General features: G+C 40.9%; 1 protein-coding gene across 4 annotated transcripts in view; it reads left to right on the plus strand.

Annotated features, from left to right (window-relative positions):
• The window catches only part of runx1t1 (RUNX1 partner transcriptional co-repressor 1), a 58518-nt gene that overhangs the window by 32872 nt on the left and 5151 nt on the right, over positions 1-20495 (plus strand). Inside the window, exons 2-10 of one of the 4 annotated variants that reach the window (XM_067613095.1) lie at positions 1398-1535; positions 3544-3785; positions 6210-6299; positions 10909-11090; positions 14869-15131; positions 15858-15955; positions 16750-16945; positions 17716-17784; positions 20197-20429. In XM_067613095.1, coding sequence (XP_067469196.1) covers positions 1398-1535; positions 3544-3785; positions 6210-6299; positions 10909-11090; positions 14869-15131; positions 15858-15955; positions 16750-16945; positions 17716-17784; positions 20197-20429 — 1511 coding nt within the window. The remainder of the gene's footprint in view (positions 1-1397; positions 1536-3543; positions 3786-6209; positions 6300-10908; positions 11091-14868; positions 15132-15857; positions 15956-16749; positions 16946-17715; positions 17785-20196; positions 20430-20495) is intronic. The other 3 variants (XM_067613097.1, XM_067613096.1, XM_067613098.1) reach the window with 3 other exon arrangements.

Here is a 20495-nt window from a genome sequence, read left to right on the forward strand (position 1 = left end):
ATGGATCCAAACAGTCGGCACAGAGTAACATTTAACATTTATGTGCTTTCTAGTGCATATAATTTATACATTTAATACACAAACACTGAGGGAAAATATGCAAATAGACGTAGATGCATGTAAAATATAAGATTACGTAACAGCATGCATATTCATCATGCAAAAATGCACACACACTCACACAAACACATTCGGGTGTTTGGTGTCTCTATCATGAGAAGAATGTGCGTTTCTGATACATGTACCCTTAAAACCCTGATTACAGAGAATATGTGCTTTTACTGTGCTTTGAGTCAAGGCACATGGATTCACTCCATGATACAGCTACGTGTTCCCAGTGTCACAGACAGTGCTTTTGTTTCTCTAGCGGCTCCTCCCTTCCCTCCTCTCTCTTGTCTGCACCCTCTTTCCCCTCTTTGCCCTTTTTTTTTTATAATCCTTCACAATGTGCCACAGAGACAGTCGATGACAGTCTGTTGACTCTGCGATACTGTTGGTTTGTTTCTACTGTTGCTGAGAGAAGCTGTGTATCTTATCCTGCACTCTATGGGCTCAGCCCTCGCACCAGTGCAAGAGTCTGATAACGTCTTTGTTGTTGTTAACAGACATTTGATATGGTCAGTTATCTGCTGAACACAAAGCAACTGAATTAGGTCCAAACAGGCATATCATAAAATAAATATTATGTTTTGATAATGTTTTAAATTTCTCATGATCCGTTGTGCTTTAATTTTCAAGCGTGGATTAATTTGAAGTTAAGAAGTTACGAATAAAACAAGAGTTGCATGTTAGCTTGTGTTTCTGCAATCTCAAATTAGCTCATTGACTAGTTGGTTGTCTGCTGTTACCGTCCTCAACAGATGTGAGTATAGTATCCAGGAATACAAGCATTGGGAGAATGTGAGTGTGTGTGTGTGTGTGTGTGTGTGTAATGAGCACTGCAGTCGTTAGCAGGGGAGGGGGGTTTGCTGTGTTGCCGTTCTGTACAGCGGGCATGCAGGATGGCACAGATGGTGGTGGAATGAGACCCGTACTCGCTGCAGATTTATGCTCCTGTTTGTCTGTGAATCTCTCCTTTCTCTCTTCTCATTTCTCATTTGACAGTCTGAGCATATGCATCAGTGTCAATGTGGCCAGACACGCAGACATATGATGTGGTGAGCCTGAGCCATCTATTTCCAGATCTAGTCTGTCTGTTGTACCTCACAGGCGCTTTGTTATCAAATTAAATCCTGCTGCTGTTAACGTGCAAATTATGACATCGTTCCTTTCTAGGCACACAGATTTGGAATGTGTCGCCCTGAACTGCAGTTCATTTCCTGTGTTAAGCTATACGAGCGTGTTATGTTTGTTATGTTGCTATAATCTTCCCCTTGTCTTCTTTGTCTTCCTTTCAGATCGCACTGGGAAGCGCTCCACCATGCCCGACTCACCTGCGGACGTCAAGACACAGTCCAGGTTGACCCCCCCTACCATGCCGCCCCCACCCAGCACACAAGGAGCACCCCGCAACAGCTCCTACACCCCCACCACATGTGAGTAAAGCAAGATTTACAGCTCTGCATTAAGAGGTTATGGCAGCAACAGAGACATCCTGGAAGACTGGAAAAACTGTGATTAGTCAGCTTGGGTTACTCATGTCGTCTCCTACAGTAAAAGTCTCCACTGGTGAAAGCAACATCAAACAAGTTGTGGGAAGGCACAGTAATCTTCTGCATACAGTAACACACATCATGTAATTAAAACATGATATGAACTGATAATGTACTATGCATCCATATACGGTAATTAGGGACAGACTGATCTGACTTTATAAAGTGGATGACATAACCAATCATTAAACCAACCATTAAATACAGTTTCTGTGTTCAACAACAACATAAACGTCAGTGTTTCCACTAATAGTTACACTGATTTACTAAAAACAGACCACCAACTCAGCATCCCTGACCTTAGGTTACCTTATATAATCATTCCTTGGAGTTCCACTCAGTAAATAATACACATTTTAAATGTGTGAAGAGAGAGCACGAGTATTGATTGATGCTCAGTATCAGTAGACACTGCACTGTGGTATTGGAATCTGTATCAGGAGAGAAAAAGTTAAATATACTGTATGTGCATCCCTACATATGATACAATGGTGGTAGTCAGCAGGTGCCATGTGAGGCTGAACCATAAATCAATTCTAAGGTGAAGGTGGGACGCTGTATATCAGACTGCATAAACTCCACCTTAAATCACACATGGAAAACATACAGCAGCACACACTAAAACTGATCAGATACACCTGCGCTCCCACATGGGAAGACACATTAGTAAACACTAACCTAAAAAAAAAAGCACCATTAGCATCACAAGACCTGCTTAACAAGTTGCATTGAGCCTTTTCAAATTGCAGTCATTCCCAACAACTCCCCCCCAACAAATTCATTAACACCCACGCTAACAAACCATTGGAGCTTTGCCATGACGTGCACATAGTCTGTGACGAGCAAATTACACCCTAGTATTCACTTAGAAGTGCATACTTAACCACTTGCATGGAGAGCACTAGAATCAAATAATCAAAGGCCCTGCCGTTCAAAATACTCAGAGCCCTCAAGTCTGTGTTAGTAGTGCGGGTTCTCTTCAACAGAGGCATCATTTTGTTCTCGTTCAATCACTTGCTCTCCCTTTCTTAGTCTCTAGTATTTACTTTCTCCATTTCTCTTTGTATCTGTCTCTCTCTCTCTCTCTTTCTTGCAAACACTCACACTCCACAATTAACGTCGGGGCTTCCGTGCGATGAGGGAGGAAAGGCCCAGCTCTCTCATTACGCATGCCGAAGGTTTTAACAAAGCAGTATGCTTTGATTTCCACCCGACGTAATTGTTACCAGATGCAGTTTGAGTATCTCGTCTCTCTCCTCTCTTTACAGTGGCGGCTTTGGACGGCGGCCAGAAGGGGAGTGAGTGGATCGCTAGTCAAAACCTAATCTCATTAGAGAGAAAGCTTTATGCCGCCTTGTATCTCTTTGTACACCAACTCCCCCAACACACACATAGACGCACAGACACACACACACACACACACACACACACAGCTCCTGTGCTCTGGCACGACGGGGGTCACACTGTCCCTGCTTGTTTAGACTGCAGGGAGGGAGGGAAAGTGAGGAGGTGCAGAGAGGCAACATGTCTCCAAATGCAGAAATATGTTTTTTTATGGGAGGATGCCGCAAAGGATCAAACACACTGCGATGATTGGAAACAAATGTTGAGGATTGCAAATGTTTTCGGGGGAATGTAAATCATTTCAAATCAGTGGTTAGGTCTCCATGAAGCTGACCTATGTTGTTTCCTTTGTTGGTGTTAAAGGCGCATTCTGGATTTTATGTTATTTTTGGTTATTTATATATAGCAAAAGAGAGAGAAGGCAGTGTTACTTCTGCACAACATTGTGTTTCTATGGAAATGATAGTCACCAACTTATGATTTTGAACAACTTTTAAAGTATCAATATTTTTCATTTTGCTGTATTCTTTGTCTTTCTCTCAACCAGTAACCAATGGCAGTAGCCACTCTCCTACGGCGCTCAACGGCGCTCCGTCACCTCCCAACGGCTACAGTAACGGTCCAAGCTCCTCCTCCTCATCCTCGCTGGCCAACCAGCAGCTGCCACCAGCCTGCGGCGCCCGGCAGCTTAGTAAGCTCAAGCGTTTCCTCACAACTCTACAACAGTTTGGCAACGACATCTCACCTGAAATCGGCGAGCGGGTCCGCACGCTAGTGCTGGGACTAGTGGTGAGTAGCTGCTCTGTATGTGAGCTTTAGATCAAAGGGCTCATAGAGTGAAAGTTGACACCAGGCCTTAAGTTAGCAGCAATACAGTAAGTGAATCAATTAGCAGGTTATTTGAGAAAAATGTGTTCAGCATGCCTGCAGTGCCAGATGGAAGAGGTTTACTGAATCACAGAAGTTTAAATAGTGTCAGGTTAGTTGTCAGTCACAGGGAAGCACGACTTTGAAGTATCACTGATTATGAAACCTCCTTTGGGATTTTTTAAGCCTTTTATTTCCTTATGTCAGAAACCTCACCCACCTGGTCCTTTAGACATTAGTGTAAAATAAACACTTAGAGAGATTTTCAAATCTCTGCCTCTAGATTGACATCCATCAGTACTTTACGGCCCATTACTGAGTGTAACACAGTGCCTAATGAAACCATGGTATTATGTTCAAACCAGGAGACTACTGTCTTTATGCACATTATCCACTATAGATTTAATTGCATTACATTTATTTATATAAAATAACACATAGTGTATGCAGCAACATGGAAAACTAGAGGCACGGAGCAAAAAGGATTAGACTTCTTATTTTAACACCAGACTCATGTTATGATTTGTTTTACATAAATAACACAACATACAACACAACAAAACTGAAACTATAAAAAAGTGAGAAAAAAAAAAACATTTTCTTCACCTGAGATTCAGCATTACTAATACTGCAAAATACAAATCAAGCCCACAAACATCAAAATACATTCATCCAAGAGAGATTTGATAAGACAGATGCGTTTCTCCAGCTTAGCTGACATGGTTATATCAAGGCTATATCATCGAGAGCATTTGGTATAAAATACATGTGCAAATCTAAAGATTTACCACACGTCTATGTGATCAGAGAAATTTTGAGCATAACAAGCAGGGGAATACAGAAATAGTGATTGAATGTTGTGCAGCAAGGAGGAGGAGGAGGCGGAGGAGATGGAGGGAGGAATTTTTTTAATTAGCCACACAGAGCATAGCCTCCTTTTGGCTTCACTATGTTTATTTTTCTCACCGTCTGCATATGCACATGCCTCTCCTGTGTCCTTTTGGCTTGCATACCTCCCTCCCACATCCCCCTACCCTCCCCCCCCTTCCTCTCCTCTCTCGCTCACTGTCTCTCTGTCCCTCCCCCTGCCTTATTGAAAAGAGTGACACCGTTAATTAGCTAGTTGTGTGCCGGGGAGAGGGACAGAGGGAGACTCAGGAGGTTTCACTAGCTGTCAAGAACAGCCCCTACGCAATCTGGGCGAACAGATGTAAGGCTGAATGTAACAAAATTCAGGTCTGGGAAATAACACAGAGAGTGTGGGGAGGAAAAATAATATCTTCTGTTTTTTTTATGTTCTCCGTCTCGCTTGATTTTTTTTTTTTTTTCTTGTTTGTATTTTTGCTTGTTATATAGCAGATCCTTCTCCCATGTGCACCTCTCACCTCTTTCTCCCTGTTTTTCACTCTTTCGCTCTTCGCTGCATCTTGGGAATACTTCATGTTGAAAATTAAAAATAGTGTCACTGGTGTCTTGTCATGTCATCAAGGCGAGTTAGAAGAAGGAGAGACAGAAACTAGACTTGGTTTTGGGTGTGGAAGGTTGATAAACTGGAATACATAACCCACTTTTGACCCCCCACAGCTCCAACCACACACTCATACACACCTTCTGTTTGCAACCATAGAAAACATACAAATACCCACTCACAGTAAATATACTCCCCACTTCCTGTCTACTGCATATTTGCCTGGTCCACCACATGCTACTGTAATGTATTTTGGTCCCTTTGATCCTTCCAAACAAAGTTCAGTTACACAAACAGGAGTTTCAGGAGAAATTTCTCAATATCATGTGCAAAACATGTATTATATTACTGGAAATGAATTAACACGGCAAAAATTCACCAATCTTGAGTTTTTTCAGCCACTACTGAGAATAACAAATAAGCAGACTTCTATGTATGTTTGTATAAAAAATAGACTGAAATGTCTTCAAACAACTCAACTGTTTAGATACATATGTGGGTAGCTGGTTATTAAAATAATCCAATAATCATCATATTCATGTATTAACGTCCACTGACACTCATTTTCACAACCATGTTCAAAAAGAGCACACCTGGTAAAATATTAAACACATTTGTCCCTCACGCAGCATTTTTTTTTTTCCTTGATGATGTGACTCAAACTTCTGCATGTGTATTTGTTTTGTTAATTGAGGGAGATGTGTGTCTTTGTTTTCTGTGGGTCTTTCACTGTGGCCTGCACCATATGCTTCCTATTACAAAACCCGAAACATTCACTCCAGGCCAGGATATAGCTTAGCTTCCAATAAGTAATATTATCACTTAATGCCTTCCACATGGATTCATGTGTTTTCTCTCTGTCTCTCCCTCTCCTCCAGAATTCCACACTAACCATCGAAGAATTTCACTCCAAGCTCCAAGAAGCCACCAACTTCCCTCTGCGACCTTTTGTCATACCCTTTCTGAAGGTAGATATTTGTGTATATGCAATTACTACATAAGGTTTGCCTGCCTGCCCGTCTGATCTGACCAAATCTGGAAAACATTTAGCAAGCCCAGACCCAGATGTGCATACTTATGTTCATGATATTTCTCCCCTATTTTTGTGCAGTCTCTTTGCATCTCTGTCTTGTATCTAATCTTCACCTGTTTCTTTCTTGCTCCTCACTCAGTTTTTCTGCAGTTTCACAACACACTGTCGCTCTCATTCTGTCTCTCACATCATCTGTTTTTTCCCTCTCTCTTGCTCAATATGTCTGTTTCTCCCTCCGACAAATTAAACAGAGCATAAGTCATTTCAGTGCTGAGGTTGATCTTCCTCTTTTTAGTTCACTCTTTTTAACCAGCAACCTTGTACAGAATATGTGTCTTTGTAATATTTGAACTGGAAAAAAGTTTTTTTTGTTGTTTTTTTTTTTAAGAAACTTGCTTAACGTGTGCTGGAACAGAGCAAAATGAGTGTGGTTTTGTGCCTCTCTACATGAACAACGTCCCCTTTCATACACTCCTTTCCAGCCTCCTCCTCTTTCTTCTCTTAGGCTTGTTTTGTCATTGATTGTTCATCCCGCAAAGCCACATCTTCAGCAAGTATTTCCCATTTTCAGCTATTAGCGTGGTATTACTAGCGGAAGGAGCGCTCTCTTAAGCACCCAGCCGTGCCTTCGCTTCAGCCCATTTGTCACCGGTCATCTTGTTTCAGTCACAACAGTGTACCTTACGTCTCTTTATTCCAGTCTGGGAGATAAAAATGAAGAGGGATGGCGTTTTTTTCTGTTTGTAACTCCACATGAAACAGTAGCCATTTATGTGCATTTAGACTGTTTGTGTTAGATAGGTGCATATTCTGAATGTCTGCAGGATTTGGTGAGTTGAAGCAGTCTCATAGTGAGAGTAGTGGTGGTGGTGTTATGATTTGTTTTGCTAGTCAAAGATGACAAATGGGACTTGGGTTTATATTGAGGGATGTACTGCCCGCTTGCAGTTCAGATCATGTTATGGGGTCTTGGTGAAGCTGAGATCAATATCAGCGCTGTATTGAAAGAGCAGAGACGAGCCTAACATTTAACACAAAGCTCATTTGTTTCTATTACACACCTCTGGAAAGACTCTCTTTCACTTTTTCACTTTCTTTCCACCCGTTTTTTTTTTTCCTCTTTCCCCCCTCAGTCCTCATCTATTTCTCTCTCTACGTCTTCTATTTGAATCTGAGTGACAGGTATGAGGTAGGCTAAATGTTATTTATGAAAACAAGACAGTTGGTTCTCCCTGAACACGATATCATCTCACTTTACTCTGTCTCTGTGCGCATGCATGTGTGCATTTGCAGATGTTTGCATGTGTGAACTGACATTCACAAGCCTATCCAATCCACTGATGTCCTGCGTGGATGTGGGCGGCAGAAATTGGTCCCACAAGAACAGCCGTAAATGGCTGTTAACAACACAAACAGGGATTTTGTGTCCTCCCTCTTTTTTTCTTTACACCCCTCCTTTATTCTTAAGTATTCTTCCTCTTTCTCTCTTTTCATTTGATCTCCCTTCATATCTTTATCCCTTTCCTGTCTCTGTTTATCTACCATTCTCCATTCATCCATCCATCCTCCAGTCCCTCCTTCCCTTCTCCTCTCCTCGCCAGATGGTTAGTGTATCACCGGGATGGCTGCGGAATCAAAGATGCAACTGTTTTGTTTTTTTTTTTCTCCCTCCATCGCTACTTCTCTGCCTCTCGCTCTCCCCAGTCTAATTTTAGTGTCTTCCCACTGCGGGGCCTTTAATGCCAGCTACCATATGGTAGCAGAGAGCTGTTGGAGGTGTGGGGGAGCTTTTATAGGTGCGTAGAAGCGCAGCTGCAACAATGCGCGTCAGGGCTCAGAGTTTTTCATTACGCTAATGTTAGATCAAGCCGACCCCTTCAAACCCCCACCCCCACCCCTACCCAAACCCACTCAACTCCTTTCCCCTTCTCTTAATACTAAACCGCAAATTGGTTGGGACTCTTTACTGGAAGGAGGCAATCATAAACCACACAGCGCCAGTGACGTGATGTGTTGGCAGGACGCCCGCCACACGAGACAACAGGCTTACAAAGTAACAATGTTTCTCTGGTTTCAAGTTAAAGGTGTGCTTTTTTTTAAGTTTGCTCTCCTCTTAGCTGTCAAGTGTTTTGTTTTTCTTGTGTTGTGCTGAAGTGACAGGCGTGTTGCGAGTCGCAGCCACAGGAATAAACACATTTAGCTAAGCAGACAGAGAGTTGTGATAGGAAATAATTGAAATAGGACAATACAGACGTGCAAAAACTAAGTCACCTAGATTCTCCACCAACGGAAAATTACACAGAAACAGAAAGTTGATGAAGTGCAGCATATCCTGAACGTGGCACATTGTGAATTGTTTTTTGGCACTGTTTGACAAAATGACAGATCCAGTATTTTCATAATAAATCATCCTGGCTGGATTTTAGCTGTGGCTGCTGAAAAACTACTTGAAATTTTCCTTTTATGCAAGTGCAGATGTTGGTTACCGTAACTACACAGAGGCAAATCGCCACACTTTATCATATGAAAAATGATCCAGTCTCTTCAGTGGTCGGCATTTCTTGACTCAGTCTTTTTGTTAATGCATCCCACATCTCCGGCAATTAGGATGACCTCTAATAAATGAAAGATGAGTTCACCAGGGTCAAAGCAATCTATTTAATGCTCTTTTTTCAGAGGGTAATTACGATCATAAACTATTAACGGACCATTAACTCGGGCAGGTAAATTGAAGGCCAGCGCTTGGCATTTCTTTTACTACAGCCAGCTACTGGAGAGGGATATTCATATGATTATGAAACATAAATACTCCTTAAAAACTCATAGTTGTGTTTTACGGGTATTAAGTCTTTATGCAGTTGGCAAAGACAAGATCGAATGGTCAAAGAAAAAGAAGCAAATCCGACAACTTATGCAGTACAGGGAGAGGAAAAAAAGGATGGAGTGAATAAAATCATGAAGAAGATTATAAGAATGGAAAGAAATGAGGAAAGAAAAAACAAAGCAAGAGACTTAGAGAGAGATTAAGTTGAGGACAAAACAAAGATTAAGAGACTGAAAACTTGCAAAGATGGCCCCTCCAAAGGCTCCTGTGATGTACCTCGCCAAAATAGCCCCCACTCTCATTCTGAACCTTACTGACGCAACACTTTCATCTTCTTGCTTCAAAATGCAACCCATCAGATGTCTTTGAAGTCGATCCTCACATACCTGCATGACCCTGTAACTCTGCACAAGAAAGCAGACCCCCTTGTTATGTCAAAGAGATTCAAAATAGCTGTTGTTTCTTTAAAAAATAAATGTATATGCCACAGAGAAATTCTTTTGGGTGTTAATGCACTCTGGGTCACAGGAAGTGGCAGTGGTTCAGTGGTAATGAGCAAACGGAGGAAGAAATGGATCTCTTGTTACCTCAAATTGGTGTTTTTGGAAATCTAAGGCAGTGAGAAGAAACTTTCATTATAACATTACATTTTTATTTTTGAGTTTGAGGCTTTCTGTTCTCTCTGAAGGACAGTAAATGTTTATGTGTTATGAGATATATCTATATAACAAGCTTGATGTCAGTCCAAAATTATTGAGATTTACATTTTGTTCCAAATCACAGAGATAGAGAGAGTATAATTTGTATATGGCAATTGCATATATCATTTTTAAGAGCCTAAATTGACTCTGATTACCTTTAAAGGACCGGTGTGTAAGATTTAGTGACATCTAGCGGTGATGTTGCGGTTAAGGCAAAGATTGAGCTAATAAACAACTTTTTAGGTTACGGTTTTGCTAGCTTATCCAAAAAGTGACGAGACAACACAATGCGAGCTGACGAAAACACGCATCAGGCACACAACGCTCTGTGTGACGCCGGTCGACATTTACAGTCAAATTAGCAACTTGAGACAGTCCAGAGGACATTTCAGCTAATGTCTATAAACAGAATGAATGCAGATAAATTTTTTTTATAACAAGCTTAAGAAAAGTTAAATCGTCATCAGAAAATAGCCGATGGGTTCCGAGATTGGTTTTGGCCAATGCGTTCCACCTCTTTTGCTCTCCACACGGACTGTGTACCTGCATGCAATCAAAGCCTGCTCAAACATGATTGGTCAATACTACCCGGACTACAAATGGAAACCAGAACACTTCCGGTACCAAAATCTTGTAATGAATGCAGAATGCAGATATCTATATGTAAAGATTACCTTTAATGCAGCTCAGACACAACTGCTTTTGCATTTTTCTGTTTTTTGCACTTCCAAAGCTCCACTTCAAGACACATGTTTAAAACATTTTAATATAAACAGCTCAGCTCAGAATCTGACAGATTATTGTCACTGTTTCTCAAATTAGCAAAAATGCTAAGAGCTTCTTAGAAAGAGGAGTGAGTGACCAAGCAAGTGACTTTTATTGTTTTACATTTTTTTGAAATGCAAAAAGGGAGATGAAATATTTATATTCTTGCTTTTCTTCCCAGGATACAACAAATGGTTGTCAGTGTTGTCTAAAGCACACATTTGTTAAAATTCCTTTGCTGTTTCCTTCTGTAGGCCAACCTGCCACTCCTTCAGAGGGAACTCCTTCACTGTGCAAGGCTGGCGAAGCAGAACCCAGCACAGTACCTGGCCCAGCATGAGCAGCTGCTCCTGGACACCAGCACCACCTCCCCAGTGGACTCCTCCGAACTCCTGCTGGATGTCAACGAGAACGGCAAGAGAAGGACGCCAGACAGGTACATCAATCAGAAAGTGGGGACCAAATTGAAATTAGGACTTTAATATTTTTTGAGTCTTAAATTGCGTTTGGATCATTACATGATTACGGGGCGGAAATGTTGAGTTTATACATTTACCAGCTCCAAACATTAAAGCAGCTGAGGCTTTTTACTCCTCTATTATCTGATCTCATGCATAAATCCCTTTGAGTCTGCCGGCATCCCCATGAACTCATACACTACTCCACAGACACAAGCTGAGCCAATGCAAGGCAATAGTGTGATGTGTTAATATATGTATGGGGAAGTGTCTGTCAGTGCGCCACCAGGCCTCGTGACGTGCTCCATTGGACATCTCAGTTCCCGGCTTTTAATGGGCCAGAATTGAGGAGAGGAACTGATGGGAAAAGTAGACCTGGCTACACTCAGACACACACACACATAAACACACACACATATCCTGAAGATAGAAAAAAAGAAGGAAGAAAGCTGTGCCTTCGTGAAAAGTGTCGATGAATGTGTTCAAATACTTCTGCTGTGTATGTTTTTGATACGTGGGTTATTATTTACCTCCATGCTTGATTGGGTGTGTAAGTAGTACACAGTATGTCTCTGAGTGTGTGTGTCTCTCTCTCTGCATCAGTACAACTCCCCCACCACAGCCAGCCAAATCATTACATCCATTTGTTGTCACAGACTTCGGTAATGACTCAATGTTCCCTGCTCTAATGGACAAGCACTGAGACGTGCTGTCCACGAACACACAGCACTGTAAAAGCCTCTCTTTCCAAGAGTCTCAGCCCAAAGCAGCAGAAACGGAAACAAGAATGAAACCCGTCTAGGCCGACAGCAAGCGCGTGCATGTTTGAGTCTGCGGTTGATTCCTAACTCAATAAAGTACATTTTAAATAGTAGAGTTGGAGTAAATACTCACAGATCCATGCAAACAATCTTTCATTACACACCATTAAGCATTTTTAACTTATTGGAAAGAAATTTGGGAGTGTTTTTTGTTTGTGCTTTGTTGTGAGTTTGTGCCTGTGCTTCGAGTACAATGTGGTCCTTTGAAATAAAGAGTAATTCCTAAGGGTCAGAAATTTTTAATACAGGCAGGGGAGGGTGGAAAATGTACTTTTTATATTTGCTGAGGGACAAAAATGCCAAATGCAATATTAATAATTCTCACCTCTCTTTTCCCCCAACAGTCAGATAGGCAGACTTTTTTCTGTAATACCTGCATATTTGCAGGCTGTCTGGTGCATAGGGGAGTGAGCTTAGGGGAAAAGGTGTGTGCGTGTCTGTGTGTGTGTGTGTGTGTAAATGTGTGAGAGAGGGAGAGAATATGTGGAGAGAAAGAAAAAGTAAGTAGGCATCTGTATTCAATGAGAAAATGTGGTATGTTTGTGTGAATGTGTGTGTGTGTGCATGTGTGTAGACATGATTCTCTATCCAGTGTGAAAGTGTGTGTGTGTGTGTGTGTGTATGTGTGTGTGCGTGTGTGTGTGTGTCTAGGGAGATGGGCTGATAACACATACAGATGAGGCTCCAGCACCTATACGGCTGGCTAAGCACCTCTCGTTTCTGCTTACCTCTGCTCTGCATTTCCTCTTATTGGAGCCCTATGTCAGAATATTGGAATTTGAATGGGAATCCTTAATTACAAACGATACGCTATAAATTGGTCCTGATTAATACCATGGTTTGCAGGAGTCAGACCAGGAATATCAAAGTACAAAAGGCACAAGAGAAAAAACAAATGTAAACCACTAATTCTCTCACAAAAGCTAATATTTAAATAATAACCAGAGGTGCAAAATTATCAGAATCGGTACTGTAATGGCTCGCATGGCAAATTAAGCCATTAAATATTTTCTTACATGCAACAACATAATCACATCATACTCAAAGCTCTGTTAACCCTTTCTTAAAAACTCTTCTCTCTCACTAATTTAATTCCAATCAATTCCACTCTGTCATTCTGTCTTGATGTTAAGCTATTTTAAATGAAAGTCAGCATTTGTCAACAATTGCAGATGTTTCACAATGAAATTCTTCCAAGGAAATGAAAGTTGACCCTTGACCTGCTGGAAGGCTTTTACTGTGAAACAGATAGAGAAACTGAGTATATAAATCAGAAAAGGGAAACAGGACACAAAAACAGGGAAACGGGGAGGCTTTCTACTAAAATTTGATCAAATTTACTTGTAAAACAAGAGATATTAGGAATAAAATGTCGGCCTCATATAACAGCCAGTCTCAAATAAAGACCTGATTCCTTTCTCAGTTAAGCGGAAAGAAAATAAAAAGTTCCCATTCACTCTTTGAGAAATTACTGTATTTGTATACAAATGTTCTTCATTGTGAGATGCTCCTGCAGTCATGTTGTTATCACATTACCAAACACAGATATGAACCCACTTTCTGAAATCTTGACATAGTGTGTGTGTGTTTATAATGACAGAGCAGGGGTCCAGACAAAGTTTTCATAATTCAGTATTTATGTTTGCCACTATATGTGAGTAAAAATGTATTAAAATTTGAGGGCATGGGCTGGAATGTGGATGCAAATTGGGCATATTTGTATCTACAGTTGATAAATTACAATATGTGTGTTCACATCAGTGTGTTGTATAAGTGACTGTGAACATGTGTGCATGTGTGTACTCCAGTGCCTGTAGATATAAACATTGTTGCAGCAGGAAGGCTGGGGAGATAAGACTGTGGTTGGGGAAGGGGGGGGGGGGGGACAAGAATGGATGGATGAGTCGAGGGAGGCAGGGAGAGACGGACGGATGGAGGGATAGAGCATATGGAGAGCTGTAGATGAGCATTAGGAGCCCATAAAAACAGCTCATTAAGAAGTTCAATCTGTTCATCGGAAAGAGAGATGGGGGGAGAGAGAGAGAGAGAGAGAGAGAGAGAGAGAGAGAGAGAGAGAGAGAGAGAGAGGAAACTGAAGGGGGGAGGTTGGCAAGATTTAACTGTGAACTGACAAAGCTCAGAACACACACACAGACACACATGTGCAAGCATGCGCACACACAGACACACCTGGCTACATTAATCTTCAGAAGCAGGCTAACAAAAATCCACATGATCCCCTGGAAGCTACTTGTGTGAGTACTGTATGTGTGTGTCTGTAATTTGTATGAGCACGCGCGCTCAGGCTTTACTGTTTGTGCGCATTTGTATGTTTATAATGAAAGAATTTCAAGATGATTCCCGGGAAAACAGTCTTTCATGGCAGTTCCTTTGTCTGTTAGCAGGTCAACTCAAGCCTTTACTACATGAAAGGGGGGAACTATTGTTGTGATGATATATTTCAAGTTTGGCTTGTATGTAACAACTGCTACAAACAGTTTTGGATTCAGGTATTTTTACAAAATAACTGGGTTCCAAGAAGTGAACCTTGATGTTGCCATCATAGTGATTTGAGCTTGTGTACTCTCTCCTTTCTCCGCCACTTATTTCCTTGTCTCTTTTTTCCTGATCCACTCTTTGTGCCTCACCAGGCCCATTGTTATCTGCTGTTACTGTAACAAGAATGTGGTCAAGTCTGGTAACAACACTACAAAAAAAAAAAAAAAAAACATTTGGATGATTGGCCTGAATTCAGAAGTGTGAAATAGTTCACCTTTGTTCATAATGTTTTGTCACTTGAGATCCTTGCAAACAGCTGATTTCCATTAAAAACAGATGAAAACTATCTCATCTCACTGGAAAAAGAACCTATTAACATACAGTGCCAGATGCAGTGACAATGAACTACAAACTCTCTCTCTCTGTTTCCACCCAGAACCAAAGAGAACGGCTTTGAGCGAGATGGTGCCCTGCACCCAGATGTTCACCCCAATAAGCGGCCCTGCACCATAAGCCCCGCCCAGCGCTTCAGCCCATCCAATGGGCTCTCCTACCAACCCAACGGCCTGCCTCACCCGGGCCCGCTCCCTCCGCAGCACTACAGGCTGGATGACATGGCCATCGCCCATCACTATCGGGACACCTACAGACACCCCGCCTCCAATCATCGGGAGATCCGCGAGAGAGCCAGACCCATTGGTGAGGACATTGGCAGTATATGGGCATGTGTGTGTGCACACATTTGGAAACTGACACACAAACCAATCCCACTAAATGGCATACTGTCAGAGCTTTTACTCTGCAGTAGTACTAAGAGAAACATCAAGAGGATTTCATATAAAAAGTAAACAGTTACAACAGTTACATCATTTTTACATCACTTCTCAGGCTTCTGAGCTCTTTATATACCACTAAGATCAGTAATTTTAATAATAATGATCATCAAACAGTGTCAACTTCAGCCTGGTAGATGCTTGTTGGTACAGCAAGTTGACAGACCGTCTTTCAGAGCACATTCAACCATCTTGCTGCCCCAGAGAGCACAAACTGAAGTTGAGACCTCAGGACTAAGCCTTGATAAAGCTGTATAATGACGACTTTGCTCTGTTCTAAAAATAGGAGAGACATTTACCATGTCTCGCCTTGTGATGGATGTTTATTGGACCAGAAGCTCAGTCATTTGAGTCCTGCCCTCAGGATGGGAGAGAGCAAAGAAAAAGGGGGAATGAGGGAGGAGGAGAAAGAAATGGATGGGGAGAGAGTGTCAAACAAAGACCAAATAAAGAATAGATGAAGAGGAGAGTAAGGGAATGATGGAGTAATGTTACATTGATCCTCTTTGTCATACTGACTTGCCCTTTGTTTATCTTTCTATCTTTCTGTCTATCTATCTGTCTTTCTTCCTCTCTTTCTTTCTTTCATTAGGTATGCATGCAGGGACCAGGCAGGAAGAAGTGATTGACCACAGGCTGACAGACAGAGAGTGGGCTGAGGAGTGGAAGCACCTTGACCATGTAAGAAAAGTAATAACATTTTTATATTACTATACCCCTCAGTTCTGTCTGTAAATAATAGAGATTGGATGAATTTTAATTTTAGTCCTATTAAATTGTAATATCTAACTTTTTACTAAAAGTCTTTGTTACACTATAGATCTACTGTTAACAGAAACTTTGTTTTTATTAATTTCTGTATACAAAATAAGTTTAGTGGTTTTGTGGACTTAACCTTTAAAAATGAGATAATGCATACAACACTAATGGTCAATAATAAAAAACAATAATAGGTTGTTCATACAGTTATAGAGTGGAGATGTGTGTGCGCATGCTTGCAAGTATAATATAAATACAACATAAATTGTTATATGTGTACTCAGCCTCCATTTTTTTCATCTAGATGAGTGAGTAGAGGTGACATTTTGAAGGAGATAACTGTTACTAAAATAAATTTGGCTTTATTTGTCCCTTCAAACCTGCACTCTTTAGTGTCAGGTTTGTGATGCTATTTCACCTCAGTGTTGTTGGTATGCAGTGAAGATCGATCAAGCGATGATGTAATGTGAACACAAATATACTTTTGATTGAAATGATGAAGTCAGAGGCACTAGCATCATCCATGATAGGTGCGACTTGACAAACCAGAGAGTGTAAATACACCTTGTGTTTGATTATTAAATTCCATCATACAGATGATAAATACAAATGACTTCAATTCAGAATCCCTCCCTCCACCACTATAACCTCGCTGAATTTCATTTATCGATCCATCAATGTCTATGTGTAAACTCAGCGCCTTGTCCGCTCCCTGTCTCCTCCAGCTGCTGAACTGTATCATGGACATGGTGGAGAAGACAAGGCGCTCGCTGACGGTACTGCGGCGGTGCCAGGAGGCCGATCGTGAGGAGCTCAACTACTGGATCCGACGATACAGTGATGCTGAAGAGTTGAAAAAGGGTGCCGCTAGTGGGCAGTCAAGGCAACAGAGCCCTGCAGCACAGGACAACGCAACACCAGGTAGAGTATAACACATATTATTATAAGTCATAGTGGCAAAGAAATTGGCATCTGTGTGTTTACAAGGCTGCTTAATGGTCACAATCCCATATGTTTCAGTGACAGACTTATGGTAATTTCAATCAATATATATAAATAATATTGAGTTTTGTCAAACTTAGTAAAGACTTTCATTTCAAGCCTTTTCAAGAAAATTGTTTTACAATTCTCCACTGGGATTTCCACTACTTTTAGTCTTTCTTGATGGTTTTACATATTAAATTGAACATCTGTCAAACATTGTTTGAAATATTAATTCCACCTACTTCTTTGATCCTCTTCCCACCACATTTTTAACTACTGTAAATACAATCTGTCATTTTTCAACCCTATGATGAATCCTACATGAAAGTGACGGTGTTTCTCTCTGTCAGCAAGTCTAGAAAGGCAGGTATTGAATGTGGAGTCCCCCAGGGGTTAATTCTTGGTCTCCTGCTGCTATGTTTGTATATGCTGCCACAAGGACATATCATCTAGAGACACAATATATGTTATCATAATTATACTAATGACAGTCAGTTGTATACCTGGAACCCTGAGCCGTGTTAAGTCACTGTATTAGTGCCAAATAAACTGCATACTTTGCAATTTCTTCAACCATTTTGAAGAATCGTCAGAGAAACCAACAGGTTTAACAACATGTTGATTTGCTCTGCAGTCTTCTGCACTCTTGTCATGCAAAACATTAGTTGATCTCTGATTGCTAAGGCTGTGTCTTTGTGTTTCCCCAGAAATTCACAGGGAGCTGCTGCACCGGCCTGTCTCTGGCTACGTCCCAGAAGAGATCTGGAAGAAAGCTGGTGAGCGGCACTTCCACGCCTGCCATCTTCACACACACACACACACAAATCCTTTCTCTCTTTCTCATGATCTCTCTGCAGTTTTTTAAGCCATTTTGCTTTGTAAAAGTCAAGGCCATCTTTCTCACCCAGATGACTCAGAGCTGGAAGTGGATAAGAAACGCTCCTTTAAACCGCATTCCCCCCTCTCCTTCCAATGTAGTCTACTGTCTGCATCCTTCTTCCCTTTTAGATTTGAATTAATGTGTCTTATTCGATACAGTAGGAAGTTTAAAAAATATGAGTGTCACCACAACATTGTGCACGCTCCAAATATGATGTCAGATCATAAAATAATTTTATTGCACCAGTCAAATAAGGGACATAAGTAGCTTTTACAGCTGCTTCAGTGGTTCTGCTGTTAAAAGTACAGTAGCAACATTTGATATCTCTTTGCTTTTGGCACTTTTGTAATCCAACAGAGCAACAGACATTGCAGATATTCCATTTAACGAAACTGTAGTAAAACTGTCGTGGAAATTTGTAGAACCAGTTAAGATCAAGTATTGAAACTAATTTGCTGCTTTAACAGTTTTCATTAGCTGCCATTACATTTTTTAGTGTACACAAAGAGCATTCTTTAAACTCATGAGCACAACTGCAATCACCATTATCGCTGCCCTGAAAAACTGAAAGAATTTTCCATTGAGGGTTCAGTGCTCGAGGAATCCACTTTGTATTCACCGTCAGTGATACAGTATATCTGCTTTTTAAACCCCTTGGAGAAAAGAAATGGTCCCCTTGCTTGACCAAGCATGATGTGTGAGATACTCAGAACAAGTAATATGCATTTAAATTGAATTGAGTATCACCATCGGGACACTGCCTGCTCTCCACTATTCTCCTCCCCTCACCAGCTTTGATCGATCTTCCATCTGAGGCATTTGGTGTGTAATCACAATTCCATGCACAAGGCGTGTATCACACGGCACCAGGGCAATTTCCATGACTTCAACAGCACAGTAGGTTAAAGACAAAACCACCCTGGTTTAAAAATTTAGCTCAATCACAACAGAGAGAAAATGTCTCTGTCTTTAGAAATGCACACATTCTTTCTGACATTGAAATCACAATTTTACATTTGTAATACAAGTGTAATGTGTACAAAAGAAATGAAGTAAAGTGAAGCATATTTTCCGAATATAAAGCTGTATTTATCTTTTGTCTGTAGGATAAATGGTGCCAGCTATTTTGCATTCTTCTCCATATATTCACTATCCTTTTCACTTCAGTCGCATATATTCTGGCTGAGGAGAGACTGATTTAAATGTGACCCAGGGAGGATTGCAAAATAGGATTTTTAACACAATGGAGTGCGGCGGTGAATACATCTGTTTGAAATGGGCAAAATGTTTACAGTTGGTGATAAATATTCAAGCACCTTGCACGGTGTCCTACCGGTTTCCCACTTCCCCCTCACCGCGTGGGCCTCTGGGATCACAATGGAAATGCATAATTTAAATATAAATTGCCTGATTTGCATACACAATTAGTCAAGTTACAGGCTTGATGGGAGCAAACAAAAAGCCCTCCTTTTGCTTTGACGTTCGCTTGGAATTCCACCGCTTAACACCCGCACTGCAAGGTTATTCATTCCACAAAACAAGTATAAAATAACACATCTCAAAAGCACATTTTCTGGTTGATTACCTGGGATTAATTGGCTCACACTGTTGTCTCGAGGATATTTTTTTTAAATTAAAAAGATATATTTTGTTTGCTCATCTTCAAATAAGATCAATTCAGATTTTTTTTTTAAATGAGAACATCACACATTGACCCATTAGAGGATCTTACTAATTAAACATGCCACAATTACTATCAAAAGAGTGTGGTTCACAAACGTGATGGGTTGATAAATATTTCCTCCCGAATAATTTAATGAAAGCAGCTTGAGAGTCTTGTGTTGATGTACCAAGTATGCTCTTTACAACATTTAGATCTGATATCTGTCTGACTTCTTTGCCATGTGAAATACTTCTCATTATCTCCAGAACTAGAGAGAATATTTTTTTAGCTTGTGTCTCTAAAACTGAGTGAAAGCAACAGCCTTTAAAATGAATCTTTAGGGAAAAACATTCTTAGCTTCTACTGTTGTCGCTTGGAAATTTTTTGTTTTTTTCAGAAAAGAAAAGTTCTTAAAGTGTTTAGAATGGCGACTGCACATTTTTAATGATACAGTAGTTTTAAAAAAGAATAAAGGGTTTTGAATTCTATTGCGATGTAAATATTAAAGAGAAAGAGCCAACATTGAAATATCAAGATTTTTTCTGAATAGTAACAACAAAAGTGAAAACATGAAGGAACTTACCAGTATTGTCTTTGAAAATAAATCCCCAAAGGCAGGATAACATATTGCAAACTACATTGCAGGTACGGGAGGCTTGACTTCCTCTGTCTCCACACTCTTTCCAGAGGAGGCAGTAAATGAGGTGAAGCGACAGGCCATGTCAGAGCTGCAGAAAGCCGTGTCGGAGGCAGAGCGTAAGGCTCATGAGATGATCAGCAGTGAACGGGCCAAGATGGAGCGTACGGTAGCTGAGGCCAAGCGGCAGGCGGCCGAGGACGCGCTCTCCATAATCAACCAACAGGAGGACTCCAGCGAGGTAGGAACATAGGCACACACTGTCATCTTCATTGCTTTGTTTGGTAGTTATGGTATTTTATCTTTC

Source organism: Thunnus thynnus, chromosome 15, assembly GCF_963924715.1.
Source record: "Thunnus thynnus chromosome 15, fThuThy2.1, whole genome shotgun sequence".
In the NCBI taxonomy this organism is placed as follows: domain Eukaryota; kingdom Metazoa; phylum Chordata; class Actinopteri; order Scombriformes; family Scombridae; genus Thunnus; species Thunnus thynnus.